At 52.1% G+C, this 15,208-nt stretch overlaps 6 protein-coding genes across 7 annotated transcripts; 3 read left to right on the top strand and 3 right to left on the bottom strand.

Annotated features, from left to right (window-relative positions):
* Positions 1-223: 223 nt before the first annotated feature.
* Positions 224-1,188, bottom strand: LOC6523910 (histidine-rich glycoprotein). Its single transcript, XM_002099747.3, has 2 exons — positions 1,072-1,188; positions 224-790 (listed from the first exon to the last, which is right to left on the bottom strand). The coding sequence occupies exons 1-2, from the start codon at positions 1,084-1,086 to the stop codon at positions 350-352; spliced, it is 456 nt and encodes a 151-aa protein (XP_002099783.1). The 5' UTR covers positions 1,087-1,188; the 3' UTR covers positions 224-349.
* LOC6523909 (CBL-interacting protein kinase 25) lies at positions 787-3,568 on the top strand. Its single transcript, XM_002099746.3, has one exon. The coding sequence runs from the start codon at positions 2,467-2,469 to the stop codon at positions 3,415-3,417; it is 951 nt and encodes a 316-aa protein (XP_002099782.2). The 5' UTR covers positions 787-2,466; the 3' UTR covers positions 3,418-3,568.
* Positions 3,540-5,928, bottom strand: LOC6523908 (ESF1 homolog). Its single transcript, XM_002099745.4, has one exon. The coding sequence runs from the start codon at positions 5,926-5,928 to the stop codon at positions 3,598-3,600; it is 2,331 nt and encodes a 776-aa protein (XP_002099781.1). The 3' UTR covers positions 3,540-3,597.
* Positions 5,929-6,509: 581 nt separating this feature from the next.
* Positions 6,510-10,162, top strand: LOC6523907 (solute carrier family 12 member 8). The gene is made up of 7 exons (XM_002099744.4): positions 6,510-6,752; positions 6,807-7,351; positions 7,519-7,720; positions 7,778-8,012; positions 8,112-8,708; positions 8,789-8,967; positions 9,038-10,162. Exons 1-7 carry the CDS (start codon positions 6,517-6,519, stop codon positions 9,195-9,197), a joined length of 2,154 nt encoding a protein of 717 aa, XP_002099780.1. The 5' UTR covers positions 6,510-6,516; the 3' UTR covers positions 9,198-10,162.
* A 527-nt stretch (positions 10,163-10,689) lies between these two features.
* Positions 10,690-15,195, top strand: LOC6523905 (poly(A) RNA polymerase, mitochondrial). Of its 2 annotated transcripts, XR_005562161.2 has the most exons (4): positions 10,690-10,923; positions 10,990-11,845; positions 13,944-14,885; positions 14,962-15,195. XR_005562161.2 is itself a non-coding variant. In XM_002099742.4 (3 exons), the coding sequence occupies exons 1-3, from the start codon at positions 10,821-10,823 to the stop codon at positions 14,821-14,823; spliced, it is 1,839 nt and encodes a 612-aa protein (XP_002099778.1). In that variant the 5' UTR covers positions 10,690-10,820; the 3' UTR covers positions 14,824-15,195. The 2 variants fall into 2 exon arrangements, 1 of the variants encoding a protein (XP_002099778.1); XM_002099742.4 differs by having other exon boundaries at positions 13,944-15,195.
* LOC6523906 (tetraspanin-2A) lies at positions 11,924-13,497 on the bottom strand. The gene is made up of 2 exons (XM_002099743.3): positions 13,378-13,497; positions 11,924-12,774 (listed from the first exon to the last, which is right to left on the bottom strand). Exon 2 carries the CDS (start codon positions 12,761-12,763, stop codon positions 12,029-12,031), a length of 735 nt encoding a protein of 244 aa, XP_002099779.1. The 5' UTR covers positions 12,764-12,774; positions 13,378-13,497; the 3' UTR covers positions 11,924-12,028.
* Positions 15,196-15,208: the final 13 nt, after the last annotated feature.

The following is a 15,208-nucleotide window of genomic DNA, read 5'->3' as shown; positions in this document are numbered from 1 at the left end:
AAGCCAAGTTATACCGAAAATACCAATCTTAAATATTGAAATTTTGGCAAAAATCGATTTTCTGTTTTTTTGCTTAAATAATTATCAGTATTTTGATAACAACATTCGAAATATTGGTCCGAATATGGAATGTCATACTTCACTTTGGCCAAAAATGCAGCTGACAAAATGCTGCTGAAGAATAAAGCAATCAAAAAAGTTCAAGTAATAAAAGATCTCTTGATTTGGGTGGTACTCTATAGTCTAGGTCAACGCTTTATTAACACAAGAAAATTAACGTAGCAAATCCTTAAACACTAATGAAATCCCTACAGCTCATTGGGCATTTCCGATTCGGATGATCCAAGTCCTACTCGTGGTGCGAGTAGTGCTCATAGTGCTCCGAGTGGTGCACCGGCTCCTCGTAGTGGCCGTGCTCGTGGTGCGACTCGCTGTGGTTTTCGAGGACCAGTCCGTGGTTGTGGTTGTGCTCGGTCTTTGGGTGCAGGATCTTCAGCTTCTGCTTGGTGCCGCCGATCTCGATGGGTTTCTTCACCAGGTGCTGGTCCTCCTTCTTGATGTAGACGGGCACGGCGTGGTAGTGGTGGAACTTGACGCTCTGGTGCGAGGTGGCGTGCTTGTGGTCCACCTCGTGGTGCAGCTCCGTCTCCTCGTGCTCCGGCTCGTACTTGACGTGGTGCTCCGGCTCGTGGTGCTCATGATGTTCGTGGTGCTCGTACTCCTCGTGGCCCTGGTGGTAGTCGTGGATCTTCAGCGCTCCACTCACGGCCAGCAGTGCCAGGCAGGGAATCTGCAGGAGTAAGTAATGCGATTAATGCGGTATTCCATTTGATATTTGCCAATTGAAGTAACAGCATTTTTAAAGAACTAACTTAAGCGTATTGTATAAAATCCTTTCGAAAATTTTCGACTTTTTGAATTCGTACTACACGCTTTTTGCTACTTAAAATGTAATGTAAAATACTCTGAGTCTACAAAATTAGGAAGTTTTTATTGGGCTTTTTTGTTTGAAAACTTCCATTCCATAAAAGGAATCTAGTGTTTTAAAATATTTCAAGTTTCGGTGCTTACAGCCAACTTAAGCATGGTTTTCTGGATGGTTTTGTATCACACACTGAGGCACAATCAAAAAATATTCAAAACTGTAGTCCGTTACGCGAAGTGCTCCTCTTGGCAGTGGCAAACTGAATGTGGCTCTGCGTTCGGGACCAGATTCGATTTATACCCGGTTTGGGCCAAAGCCAACCTGTAGCTGTAGCTACATAGTTGTGGCAAGCGAAATGTGAAATGTGCAACAGCAGCCACAATGGTAACACACGGCAACGAACTTCAGTCTGTTGTTGTAATTTATGACCGCTGCCTGCCACAATTGTTTGGAAAATTTGGAAAATAGGTGCGTGCGATAGTGGTTCAATTAAAGCGGATTACGTATACGGCATGTGGCCTTTGCTGCGGCCGCGGCCAGTTTCCTGCGCAGGAGAAACCAAAACCCGTTGTCAATCAACGGGTTAACAACCATTCAGCTGGAAAACCAGTCGTCGTTGAAAATTCGATGCAAGTGCAAGGCGATTAGACGGTCATAGATAGCCAAATGGAAAAACTCACAAAACGGGAAGAGAGGTTCATTGTAATAGATCAATTTTGATGACCCTCGAATTCTGGCCTTTATCAATAGTGATAGCTGCACCTGAATTCCCAGGATAAACCAGCTATCGAAGTTATCAGTCTTGCCTATCATTGCCCCAATCCTGACGATTGCCACCGATAGACAACTCTCCGATTGCGCTTGACAGCTCGGCTGGATGGGCCAATCCCTGATGATTAATGATGGGCGAATGATGGATTCAGATGAAGAGAAGGGCTTTTCGCAATCTCCCATGCAAGCTGCACGCTGCAAGTGCCGGGTGAAAGGTGCGTCCACTCCGATCGATAAACGAACGGAGTAGCAATTAAAATACAGTACATTACCATTAGATAATGACTTCGGCGGCAGGTTAACGACTCCCACTTGGGAAGCTCGCGAATTGTATAGCCCAAAACCCAATTCGTTCCGAATGCCACAATATACGTACAACTTGGAGCGATTTAGTGGGTTAGTGTGCTCTGGGCGGGCACGAAATGGCGCTGTGCACTGTGTGCACATATAATCGATTTGAAAAGTAAAAGTAAACTGCTTTCCCAGTCGCACGATTTGCATAACAGCCACAACGCCACCCCACTCCAGTCTGCAAAGCCCATGTCCGACATGCACCCGACATGTCGAGCAGTTTTAATTATCAATCTGGCAATAAATCTCCTTATATAACGCCCAAATTGACAGGAAGCGCCCGTCCAGTCTGCAACTCAAAATCGAAGGAACAGCGCCTTTGCTCCGTCCATCGGCTCAGGAATCCAGTTAAGGTTTTCGAAGTTTTCGGCTTCTTTCGAAGATTCTGCGTGCATCACTGGTTTCGAAACAATCGATAGATGGCGCGCTTGCGCAGACCTAACTGTACATCAAGGCGTTCGCGGATTACGCTTTTCGAGATCTGCGCACTCGAGATGGAACTGGGCGACTCCAAGCTGCGTGCGGTCCGGGTGCTGGGACAGGGCACCTTTGGCCGAGTGTTCCTCTGCCATCAGAACGAGGTGCGCGGGCAGCCGGACAGGAAGGTGTGCGTGAAGCGGATCATCGTCCGGAATCCCAAGACAGAGCTGGGTCTGATCAAGGAAGAGGTGTACATCATCTCGCAGCTGCGCCATCCGCACATCGTCGAGTTCCTCCGCTCCTTCAGCCACGCTGGCACGGTGAACATCGTGATGGAGTACGTGCCCAACGGAACCTTGAGAGATGTCATCCAGCAGCTGCCTCCGGGCACTGGGGGTGTCCGTCAGGAGCGGCTGTTGCGCTACTTCCGCGACATGGTAGTGGGGCTCGAATACCTGCACATTCGCTGCGTCATCCACCGGGACATCAAGCCCGAGAACATGCTCCTCGACGCCAACGACCGCGTCAAGATCGCCGACTTCGGAATCGCGAACGTCCATGCGCCCAGCACCCAACTGCGGGCGGGCATGGGCACGCCCATGTACATGGCCCCGGAGGCGATGTCTAGCCAGGGCAAGGTGGACTTCAAGTCGGATGTGTGGTCGCTGGGGCTGGTCCTCTACGAGCTGTGTCTCGGACGCAGCCCCTTTGCCGCGTTTCTCGACAAGAACGCCACCCCTGCCGTACTGCAGACTGTAGTCCAGACGCTGGTCCGTCCCCGGCTCGACTGCCAGCTCATCCGGCGTCTCTACGATCCGGTGTGGGCGCAGGTTTGCGAACTGATGGTCGTCTACGAGCAGGAGCGCCGTATCTGCCTGCCGGACATCTTCCACCTCGACGCCGCAATGACTGTGACTCTCTACCAGCAATACTTCAGCTACAGCTACTAACCGAGGCCAATGGTCAGCTGAGCTGCGTGGGAAAACCTCAACAAATATTTAATTGTACTTTTAGAACTACCCTAGCTTAAGTTTTGTGTGCCCTTTCCTTCATTTTTCCAAAACAGTCTCACTCAATGTCATAAACGTAGTCTTTAATTTACATCTTTCTACCTATTGTACATTAATCCTCTAAAGCTTCTGGCCCTGCTGTTGCAGCTGGATCTTGCGCTTCAGGCTCTTGACCAGGGCGTTCTGCTCCAGCTGCTGTTTACTCCGCTTGGGGGCTACCTGCTCATCCCCATCCGCATCTCCGTTGGCAGCGCCGCCCTCCGTTTGCTCCTTCCTGCGCTTTAACTTCTCGCCGATGATCTGCTGCATGCCCTTGGTGGCCTTGTAGTGGGAGTGGGTGGGGTCGATGTTGAACTCGTGCGACTTGTAGACGGCCTTGAAGCGGTTATCGTTCAGGTTCACTTGGAAGTCATCGTCAGGCTTCTCCGAATTTTGCGGCTGGTTTTTCGATTTCTTCAACTGCTGACGACGCTTTCGCTTCGAACCGCTCGCTTCTTGGTCTTCCTTCTTGAGGATTTTGGTCAGGCTAAAGTGCTGCTTCTCGTCGCGTCCATCGCCATCGTCCAGCAGTAGCTCCAACTCCTTCTCCTGCTGCTTCGCCTCGACATCCTCCTCTCCATCGGTTTTTGTCTTCTTCTTCTTTTTCTTCTTGTCCTGCTTCGTCTTTGGAGGAGCGTAGTCGCCATTGGCGAACTCTTCGGCGAAGTAGGCGTCGTTCAAATCGATGCCATCGGGCACCATGGAATCGTCGCTGTCCTCACCGGGATCTCCTCCCTTGGCTTCGATCTGGCGCTGCCGGCGCTGCTCCTTGCGCTGCTTGTTCTTCTCGCTGCGTTTCTGGATCACCTTCTCGATGGGCGTGAGCTCCGCCTGGGCTTCCTGCTCTGGCTTTTCATCTTCGTGCTGGGGCTCCACGTTCCAGGTCATTTCCATTTCGTACTTCTGCTCCTTCTCCTGCTTTTCCTGCTCCAGGATGTCGGCCAGCAAGTTTTTGTAGGCGGCAATGCGTTCTTGCTTAGAAGGCTTCTTAGGCTTGCTCTTTTGCGGGTCCTCTGAAAGCGCCTCTTGGGGTTTCTCCTCTGCCGGGGACTCCTCCTCCTCAGAATCCTCTTCCTCACTGCTATACGCTACTATCTGGCGCAGCTCCTTGTCCGTAAGCTTGTCAACTTGCCCGCTGGAGAGTTTGTCGCCCAGCTCACGTCGGTCCAGCGCCGTCTCATCCCAGGTTAGATCCACCTTGGCCTGCTGCAGCGCCGTGGTGGTGAACTGGCGCGGTTTATAGCTGCTGGCATCCGGCAGCTCAAAGCATTCATCCGACGGCGTGTCCTCCTCGAACGAGGTGTCGTCCGGGATGAAACGCAAGTCCACGCGAGTGGCGGAGCTCTCGTACTCAATGCCATCGCACTCCTTGTAAACTTTGTCGGCGGTGTCTATGCTGTCGCACTCCACAACAGCGTAGTAGTATCGAAGGCGGTTTAGCTGGTACTGACGCAGCTTCTCCATGTGGTAGTCCTCCCCCTCTTCGGCATCGCTGTCCTGCTGGCGCACCAGCTCCTCATCGGAGTCGTCTTCTTGCTCCTTGTGCTCCACTAGTTCCTTTGGACCGTGCACTTCCTCCTCGGCCATGCGCGCCTTTCCAAACTCTGAGGGGTATATCTTGACACTGAGGATACTGCCGCCGGGCGGCAGGAAGGAGCTGAGCATGACCATTAGATCCTCGGCTCGGATGCGGTCCCAGTCCATGTTGCACACAGCCAGGCGGCGGGTGCTCTCCTCGGTGTGCTCGGCATCGTTGTCCAGCTCACCCCACACGTGATCTATCTGCAGTTCCGGACCCTCATCCTCATCGTCGCTGTCCTCGTCAGAGGAGGAGTCGGTAAACAGGCGGCCTTCTCCGCGGGCGTAGTCTATTTCTGGGTTAGTCAGGCGCTCGCGAAGACTCTGTGACACCTCGGAACTATCGCTCTCCAGCGCATCGTTGCCCAGGTCGTCCTCCTCCTTCTCCAAGTTGGCAATGGCCCGCTCCTCGGCGCGCCGCTCCAGTTGCTCTGCCTCCGCTTCGGAGTCGCGATCAGGAACGGAATCCTTTTTGACTTCCTCTTCGTCGCTGCTGCTCTCATTCTCGTCCAGTTCATAGAACTTTCTGAGGTCCTCGGCATTGCTCTTGTTGACCGGACGCCCGTACTTGTCCACGGTGTACTTCACCTTGAACTTGTCGTCCGTGAACATGCCCTGGAAACGCTTGTCGATTTTGACCTTTCGCTGCACCTTGGGAACACCGCGAAATCGGGGATCGGACAGCAGGTGCTGGAACCGAGAGTCCTTCCAGATGCCGTTCTCCGAGTCGGCGACGCCAGCTGCCTTCCCCATGTTGGCCTGGGAGGACGTGGATGCCTCCTCCTTCGCCGTCGTCTTGGCCAGCTTCCCGGACTTGTCCTTCTTCTTGGCCATTTTCAACGGAGCCCAGTAAAATACAAACAAAAACCCAAGCACGTGCGGTGCGGCGGTTTGGTTATCGATATCCCAGCTGAGGGAACGATAGAACTTAGAAACAGATAGACCGCCTATCGTCTAACGCATATCGCAGCCCACCGAAAAGTCATCGATGACGACTTCTTGTAGTTTACCAATAAGCAAGTGTTTTTATTTAACTTTTTGAGAGTTTACGGAGTCCGGTTACAGTTACACAAGTCCGACCAAGAAGATGCCCGCCGTTTCCCGCTCCGGCCGCCAGTGAGTCCAATCCAGCGCCTCCAGCGGATCTGCGATCTTTAGAGGATTCTCCACTGGCTGCCTGCGTGGATGTGCTCGCACTTGGATATTTGGATGATTGGATGTTTGGGTGCAGCAGTGGGACAGCGCAACGCCAAGAAATAGCAATCAGTTAATTGCCGCGATTACGCCCGAATAGTCGTCTGATAACCCGTGAGAACCACACAACGCAAAAACTGCTCAACTCCACGGGAGCAGCAGCAACAACAAGAAACAACTGCCAATAGCGGTAACGGTACGGGGAAAGCGGAGCAGAGCGGAGCGGAGATGACTAATAGCTCGGAGGGCAATGGCAACGGGGGCCGACGCACTGTCGACTGGCAGAGATTCGGACTTGGCGGTGACGAAGATGGAGATGTGGCGGTGACTAGTTTTCGCCAGCGGACCAACAACAACACCGGTGGATTCGTAGATCTGGGTAACGAGTACACGTATGCGGCTGGTGGCCACCATGCATCCGGGGCCAATGAGATCTTTGCGGGCGAGCAGGGCGACAAGCCATGGTAAGTGAATCAGGCAACCATTCTGGCCAGGATCCTAAGCCTTTTACTCAACAGGTGGCGCTCGAACTTCTTTATCTCTCAGCCCGTTCTATTCGGCACCTGGGACGGAGTGTTCACCTCCTGTCTGATCAACGTGTTTGGAGTGATCGTCTTTCTGCGATCCGGATGGATCGTGGCCCAGGCGGGCATTCTGAACGCGGTGTTGATCATCTTCTGCACGGTGGTCATAGCTCTTGTCAGCGTTCTCTCGGCAATCGGTATCTGCGAGCGGTGCCGTGTGGAAAGCGGCGGCGTCTACTTTCTCATAGCCCACACCCTGGGTTCCCGCTTCGGAGGCGCCCTAGGATTGCTCTACTGCTTTGGCCAGGCTGTGGGATGCGCCCTGAACGTAATGGGATTTGGCGAATCAATGGCTGGACTAGTGGGACTCGAGGGCAGCAAGTGGGCCATCCGCGGGTTCGCTACGGCAGCGGTGCTCCTACTAGGCTGCATTAACGTGGCCGGCGTCAAGTGGGTCATTAAGCTTCAGTTTATACTGCTCATGATTTTGCTGATCTCGGCGCTGGACTTCATGGTGGGCAGCTTCACTAGTGAGGCCAGTGAGTGTTAAACATTGATTATTTTAATGGGCTATGCTATCTAAGATCCAAAACTAATGCCTTTTTAAGTAGATTTATAATAATCTGTCGAATTTGGTTAAATTATGGTTCGAAATGAGCTTCAAAGATTTAATAATAACAAGTAATTAATCGGACTTCCTTTACAGGTGGCGGCTTTAATGGCTGGGCGAGCGGAAACTTCGTGGAAAACCTATGGCCAAAGTACGACGACGGCTACTCCTGGTTCCGTGTGTTTGGCGTCTTCTTTCCCACCGTCACCGGAGTGCTCTCGGGCATCAACATGAGCGGCGACTTGCGCGCGCCTTCCACGGACATCCCCAACGGCACCCTGGCCGCCTTTGGAACCTCGTAAGGATTACCCAGCTCCCTGGTCACGAGTACTACTGACATCCGATTAACTTGCAGCACGTTCCTGTACTTGGTGTTCGTGCTGTTTTTGGGGGCCACCTGCCAACGAAGCTTCCTGTATACTGACTACATGATCTCCGTCAAGGTGTCTGCCGTGCATTTCCTGCTGTTGGCCGGCATTTACGTGTCCAGCATGTCCTCCTGCCTCGGTGCCATGTACGGTACCCCGCGCGTCCTCCAGAGTATCGCCAAAGAAAGCGTCATTCCGGGCATCGATATCCTGGGAAAGGGCGTAAGTACCAATTTTGAATGGGATGTGATCTTGAAAACATCCCTGGACCTCAGGAAACGATAAACAATAACGAACTGACTTTTTCGAATTCTTCGCTAGCGTGGTCCCAACAAAGTGCCTTTATACGCAATGGCCATCGTGGCCCTAGTCACCGTCACCTTTATTATCGTGGGCGACATCAACTTCCTGGCGCCGATCGTGACCATGCCCTTCCTGCTCACGTATGCCTGCATCGACTACGCCTACTTTGCGCTGGCCCAGACCTTCGACATTCAGGAGCAGCGCGAGGAGCGTTTCCGCATCCAAGCATCGAGTCCCAGCTACGAGACGCGTCGTTACGGCAGTGTTTCGGATACAGGCAACGACCTGGACTTGCTGTTCCCCGATCGGGTGCGCCACAAGAACCTGCAGAGTCCACAGAACTCGCCGCTGCACCAAACAGTTCCCTTGGAGTTTGACAACGAGGGTCCCAGCACCTCCAACCAGGCGCAGTCCTCGAATTCTTCAGACCGGAGAATCGAGCATGAGGCGGACACCACACTGGCCGTCGAGCAGGCGGTCGTGCAGGCCGGCGGCGAACAGGAACAGGACCAAGCCGACGATGCCGAACCGATAGCCCCAATCCGCCCGCCCATCCACTCCAAGACGAAAAATTGGTACTCCGGCTACTGCAATCGCTGGGCCTCGCTGCTGGGGGTACGTTTGCACAAAGGAGACGACGCTTCCCCGGGATGCTTCATTAGGTATACTTATTTTTGACCCCACTTCCCTTGCAGGCCTTTACCAAACTGCTGGTCATGCTGCTTGTCAACTGGTACTACGCCCTCACCTGCTTCCTGGTGGTGTTCGTCGTATGGTTCTACGTGGGCACAGCCAATCCGGCCGTGAAGCCAGGCCTCACTGCGGAGTTTAACTTCTTCGCCTGGCTGAAGAGCGTCATATTCCGGTGCTTCGGGTGAGTTCGATGTCCGTTTCTGTTTCTGAAGTTTCCAACTAAATGCCATCCCGCTTCTTTTGGTGCACAGCAAACGGATGAATGAGTACGAACAGATAGTCGTAACACCCTCGTGTCCCGGCGTTGATCTCTCACCCACGCAGCTCAACGAGCAGAACGAGGACTTCCGTCCGCGGCCCAACTACCACCACTCGTCCGTCATTGAGGGTCGCCTTATCGATGACATCTAGATCCCGTCAAGGATCTACAATCCAGGTTCACCTGGGTGCGCGGCGGGCAACAGGGCAGGCGGCGTGGCTGTGGAAAGCAATAGTCGAGTGCATTTCTCTACCGCCAAGCAGTACTGCGTTAAACTAAAGTGAAGTGAACTAAACTTAACCCTATGTGTGTTTGTAAATCTGTAAGAATGTGTTTGATGTATAGTTAGGATAGCGACAGCTGAGGTCACGATGGCAGTATTCCAAACTCGCTTTTAGTTTGTTTTGTTTTAAGAATTTTAAAGTCTGTGACGCATTTTAATTGGGACTGTCCCATGATGTAGCGCGTAGATAAGAAAATGTTGATAGTATATTGTATACGTTTGTAACGACTTTTAGGTTTTTGCTAGTTATAAACTTTCGGAGGTCAGTCAAATCAAATCGTCCTACAGTTGTGGAGACTCCATTTTGACCACAGCTGCCTAGTCCGGCGTTTACCACCGTGTCCATCCACGCCCCGCCCACACGCACACACACACCCATCAGAGAACACTCACACAACAACTCAGAGCATTTTCTAATTATTAATTGTATTCTTAAGCTTCGCATTCTTTCGATGTGTTCCTTGCTCGCGTAGTTCTTTAACGATTACTCCTTAGTCGAGAGCACATAACTTGTTGCTAAATGGATATGTTTCCAGTGGTCCGCACACAAAACAGAGCGCATTTTGAGGAGACATATGTGATACTGAGATAATAAGTGAATAAGTGAACCAAAAACCAGAAATCAAACTCGATGATTTGGCGCCTTGCATTTAAGACGACTACACACACAGAAGAAAGCACAATGAAATTGTTACAGAACACAAGAACAAGCCACATAACACACAATACACAATACACAACACAGAAAACCTAAGCTAAGCTGTAATCCTGTATTACCATGTCGGTGGACAATAACAGTCCTAATTGATAATATATAAAACCTGTACCCACGTACACACTCGGCATAAGATATCAGCAATAACCGCACTATATACACCCAATATATGTATATATATCAGTCGCATATATCCGATATATACACCTCACGTTGATTGACTAATGTAACCGACACAGGAGTGTGTTAGGAAGATGACTAACGTATATTTAAAAAATATACCCAATCGTGTCCCTTTTGTACGTGTTTAGCCTAATTAAACCTAGTTCTACGAAACCCGTTCATCCCACGGGAAACCCGCATGTAATAATAACAATAATAACACAATAACTGGGACGTGAAATAAAAACTTTATTAAATCACAGACTTTCGAGTTTGGCGCCAACTGGAGCAATCGATAAGTTTTCAGGGATGCATTAACTTCTTTGGCGGGACTGGCTTTGCCAAAATGTCTGCAATAAAGGTGCATTCCTAAATGAAAGTGGACCTAAAATGAGCTAAGCATGGCAAAATGATATGATTTATTAACATCCTTTTCTTTACAAAAGCTTAAGCTATGGTTTTGACACCAGGGCTGCACACCTAACGACTGCGGCCGATAACCGACTCCACCTAACCTCAAAGCTACAACCCAGCAATATTCGGTTAAATTCCGGAACAGATATCACCCACAACAAGTGGGTCTAGGACTTGACCTGCCCACAACCCACACCCGCCATGAACAGCTTAGTGCGACGCAGCGCCCAGCAGCTGAACCTCTGGCGTACGTATTGCGTAAAACACAATGCTCCGGAAGCGGCTTCTCCCGGCCGGAACGCAGGTGAGCCCATTCTGGCGGAGATCTGTTCCCTTTTCAATTGCTACCAGTGTCTATGTTCGCCAACAGGCAAGCCCAACTACGAGGAGTTCATTGGCCGCCACCAGCGACGGGCGCAGTGCAGCATTGTGGTCCAGGTGAGCTCCGAGAAGTCGTATGCGGAGTTGTATAACTACTGCAGCAGCTTCGGCTCCATCCTGGGCGCCCACCACTACTGCGTGCGGCAGGACGAGACCCTGCACTACATCCTGCTGGAGTACGCCACTCCGAGCGAGGCGGCGGCGGCCATTGGAGCGGGAGTCACCAATGGCGAGCTGAGCGGCGTGCCCGTGCGATCACCCTTTCTGTGGTTCCGCGCGGCGGGAGGAGGCAAACGGAGCCCCAAGTTGGTGCCCAATCCAGCGCCCACACTGCTCTCCTTGGACGGCACCCGACTGGCGGATCAGGGGCATCTCCTGGGTCTGCTGCGAGGTGCAGCGGACATCGAAGAGCAGGTGCTGCAGCTGCACGAGCACACGCGACTGAATGAGCTGGGAGTCCGCATGCGTTTTCTAGCAGCCCTGCAGGTGCAGCAGGCCATCGCCGGCATGTTCCCCGCCGCCCAGGCTCAACCCTTCGGTTCGTCGGTCAACGGATTCGGCCGGATGGGCTGCGACCTGGACCTTATCCTGCGCTTCGACAACGATATGGGGGCTAAGAGCTCTCTGGAAGAGGCGGTGCCCTCGCGACTCGTGTACCACACCAAGGAGAACCTAAGCAACGGACGCTCGCAGACGCAACGGCACATGGAATGCTTCGGAGATATGCTGCATTTGTTTCTGCCCGGCGTGTGCCATGTAAGGCGTATTCTGCAGGCAAGGGTGCCTATCATCAAGTACCACCATGAGCATCTGGACCTGGAGGTGGACCTCTCCATGAGCAACCTGTAAGTGCCTGTTGTTAACATCCGTCTGTCTGCTGGCAACCAATCTGTGATTCCCGTCCGCTGTGAAACCTTTTCTCGTGGGGGTCGCAATCTTTATTGTACTTATTGTTCGAACTGGGTATGAATTCTTATAGCTATCGCAGGGTCACTTGTCGCTACTAACTAAATATACGAGGCTGGGCTTCAGCGGCGGTAGTTGCTGGCCTGTTCCTCCTCCTTTTTGACGGCCTGCACAAGCACGAAGCTCATCACCGCGCAGATGACGTTGAGCAGGCCGAGAGTCATGGCCAGAGCCACAATCCAACCGGTCTTGCCCTCGAAGAACCAGGTCAGCTCGTCCACGCATCCGTTGAAGAAGGCGTTGCCGCTGACGGTGTCGCGGCAGGAGCTTGGAAGGGGCTGGCGCAGGTCGAGATAGTCCCATGGTCCGCTGGCCCCGCAGCAGCCAATGTTCTCCTGGATCATGGTCAGCACGTAGTTCGAGTAAGTGTACTCTGATGTGGCCACAAAGCCGCGCAACGAAACATTCAGCAGCGGCTGCAGGCTGGAGTTGATGGTGCTGAACTGCATTAGGACCGCCGAGCCGGCCACAATGGCGACGAATCCAAAGACCTGGGTGCCCACGAACACAAACAGCGCCAGGGTGTTCTCCATGAGCGCGCTTAGGCAGCCTAGGAAGCTGACGGCCATCATGACAATGCTGATGCCGATGAGCACGTACACGCCGATGTAGAAGGACTGCGCTTCCAGAATGCGCAGCCAGTCGTTGAAGCCTGGCTCAGCCCTCAACCAGACGGTCAGGGCGAACAGCGCCGTGGATATCATCCATGCCACGATGTTGAAGCAGAAGAGTGTGTACTTCACGCAGCCAATTTGCTTCTCCAGCTGCTCGTCGGAGGCTCCATAGCCGATACCCATCGTTTGGGAAGCTGGAAAGCAAAAGAAGGATCATTGGTGGTGTGAAAACCAGTGCATGAGCTGAAAACCCAGGATAAAAGCGGTGCTATTTGATGGAACCACTAGTTGCTGACTAGGACTTCGGTGAATTAATCCTTGCTAATTGTGGAGGAGCTCCATTGAGTCACATACCAAAAGCTCGCCCTGGTCGCGTATATTAATCACGATGTTGCTTGGCATTTATGGTTGATTCTCCCCGCCCTTTCCCGCCACTCACTGTATCATCGTTGGCCTTATCGCCGCTGTGTTTAGCAAATAGCGTTATCAGCCACGCACTAGATGATTAATACGGACAATTGCAACACCAAACTATTCAAGAGTATTGAAATGGGCCAGGTGCCGCAGTGACGGGCGTATCCCTGAGTTTCCCCAACATCCATGCATCACTTTTTGAAAACAACTTTAAATCCATTTTGTATGGAACTACGTTTAACCATTGGAAACGTCTTTTGGGTGTGGTACCCATGCCGAACTTCAACACTTATTCGATAGCACTTTAAAAAAATAGACCATCTTCATATATCTTTATATATTGCGTGGAGCTGCGAATTCGTATGCACTTTACTAGGATTCACCTTGCTTTGGTCGATTCTCGTGGGTCAGAGTGAAAAAGTAGCTTGCTCAGCGACGGACTAGAAGTAGATGTCCGTTGCGCTCGTTCGTTGAAATCGTTTTGACCAGACTTTCGGCTTGGCTGAGATACGCGGTGGTGACAACATCCAGGCTAGTAGGGCCGTACAGTCAGGCAGGGAGAGCGGCCTTAGATAAGAAAGCTTCCTCAGCTCGATAAGATTAGATAGCGGCAGGCGATTGCCAAATGTCGTGTATTTGGTACGCTGCTCTCTCCTCGATTCTGCTGGGGCAGGTGAATCAGTCCTCTCCGCGGTACGCGGTACTGACTTCCCTGGCGTGCCGATGGCCATGATTCACATCTATTCACCCGCCCCTGATAAGCTCCCCGCTGCACTCATATCCGGCCAGTGGTGGGGGTCAGTTCTACGGGCTCCACACTGTTGGTTGTCTCACTGAACGAGGCCACGCCCGCTTTCAATACTCCCCCACCTTTTGGGGCGGTTGTTGTTCGCTGTTGGCATGAAATATGTTTTAAGAATGTGCTTTTTAAACGGCATCCCTCTTACAGCACTGGCTTTTACATGTCGGAACTGCTCTACATGTTCGGCGAAATGGATCCGCGGGTGCGGCCGTTGACCTTCACCATCCGGCGCTGGGCGCAGACCTGCGGCCTAACGAATCCCTCGCCTGGTCGCTGGATCAGCAACTTCTCGCTCACCTGCCTGGTCATGTTCTTCCTGCAGCAGCTGCGCCAGCCCATCCTTCCCACGATTGGAGCGCTGACAAAGGCGGCGGAGTCTGGGGATTCGCGGGTCACCGAGGACGGGATAAACTGCACCTTCACCCGGAATGTGGATCGACTGGGCTTCAGAAGTCGAAACCAAAGCTCACTGAGCGAATTGTTGCTGCAGTTCTTTGAGTTCTACTCGCAGTTCGACTTCCACAACCGCGCGATATCTCTGAACGAGGGAAAGCCTCTGTCCAAGCCGGACCACTCGGCCATGTACATAGTAAACCCACTGGAGCAGCTGCTAAATGTGAGCAAGAATGTGAGCCTGGAAGAGTGTGAGCGACTGCGCATCGAGGTCCGGAACGCGGCTTGGGTTCTGGAGTCGGAGGTGGAGAATGCCTCCGTTCCGGAAGCCGACGGCCAGGAGCTTTCCTGGGGCCTGTTGAACCTGTTCAAGCATCCCGAAAAGGCCGTCATTCGGCCGAACATGTTCTTCAAGCCGCGCATGGTCGAGGTGAGCGATCTCTTCGAGCAGAAGGAGGCAGGAGCAACGTCCAGCTCCACTGCTCCCACACCAGCCGTCACCTACAAAAATGCCTCTGTGCGGCAGCAGGTGCAGAGCATCAAGGCTGCCACGCGCTCCGAACTAAAGCAGCTGCGCGGATCGGGCAGCGCAGTTCCGACGAACAGTCCGAAGAATCGGCGGAGCAGCAGGTGATGCTCCTGATACTGGCACTGCCCATGTACATACTTAGGATAAGCCACAACTCCACATTCAAGGTGGGTCAAGCTTCAGGTTAGGGCAGCCACAGTTGGCTGACTTGAATGTTGTTCATACTTTTAAAGCTCCTTTTAGTTAAGATAAGTCTATGATCGAGCCGACTATGAGTATTTAAACCGATTGTTATTGACGAATGAGACCAAATGTAGCAGGACGGGAGGAGATCAGTGAGGCAAGTCGGAAAGAGCTCAAGGGAGCAGTCATTAATTGATTTTGTGGATGTGCAGGTATCCGTGAGACATACTTTCCTAGTTAAAGTAGTAATAATTCTGTTTTGTATGATAATAAAACGAAAGTACCGTACCAACACTCCTGACATTTA

Source organism: Drosophila yakuba, chromosome X (genome assembly GCF_016746365.2).
Source record: "Drosophila yakuba strain Tai18E2 chromosome X, Prin_Dyak_Tai18E2_2.1, whole genome shotgun sequence".
NCBI lineage: Eukaryota > Metazoa > Arthropoda > Insecta > Diptera > Drosophilidae > Drosophila > Drosophila yakuba.
Note: the sequence above shows the minus strand (reverse complement) of the source record. Positions and strands in the feature narration are given on the sequence as shown.

Bases quoted from the DNA above. Each gene is read 5' to 3' on its own strand.
- LOC6523909 (XM_002099746.3), top strand. From the start codon at position 2,467: ATGGCGCGCTTGCGCAGACCTAACTGTACATCAAGGCGTTCGCGGATT.
- LOC6523908 (XM_002099745.4), bottom strand. From the start codon at position 5,928: ATGGCCAAGAAGAAGGACAAGTCCGGGAAGCTGGCCAAGACGACGGCG.
- LOC6523907 (XM_002099744.4), top strand. From the start codon at position 6,517: ATGACTAATAGCTCGGAGGGCAATGGCAACGGGGGCCGACGCACTGTC. The intron at 7,352-7,518 runs GTGAGTGTTAAA...CTTCCTTTACAG, and splicing joins CAGCTTCACTAGTGAGGCCA to GTGGCGGCTTTAATGGCTGG. The intron at 8,013-8,111 runs GTAAGTACCAAT...ATTCTTCGCTAG, and splicing joins TCGATATCCTGGGAAAGGGC to CGTGGTCCCAACAAAGTGCC.
- LOC6523905 (XM_002099742.4), top strand. From the start codon at position 10,821: ATGAACAGCTTAGTGCGACGCAGCGCCCAGCAGCTGAACCTCTGGCGT. The intron at 10,924-10,989 runs GTGAGCCCATTC...GTTCGCCAACAG, and splicing joins TTCTCCCGGCCGGAACGCAG to GCAAGCCCAACTACGAGGAG. The intron at 11,846-13,943 runs GTAAGTGCCTGT...TCCCTCTTACAG, and splicing joins GACCTCTCCATGAGCAACCT to CACTGGCTTTTACATGTCGG.
- LOC6523906 (XM_002099743.3), bottom strand. From the start codon at position 12,763: ATGGGTATCGGCTATGGAGCCTCCGACGAGCAGCTGGAGAAGCAAATT.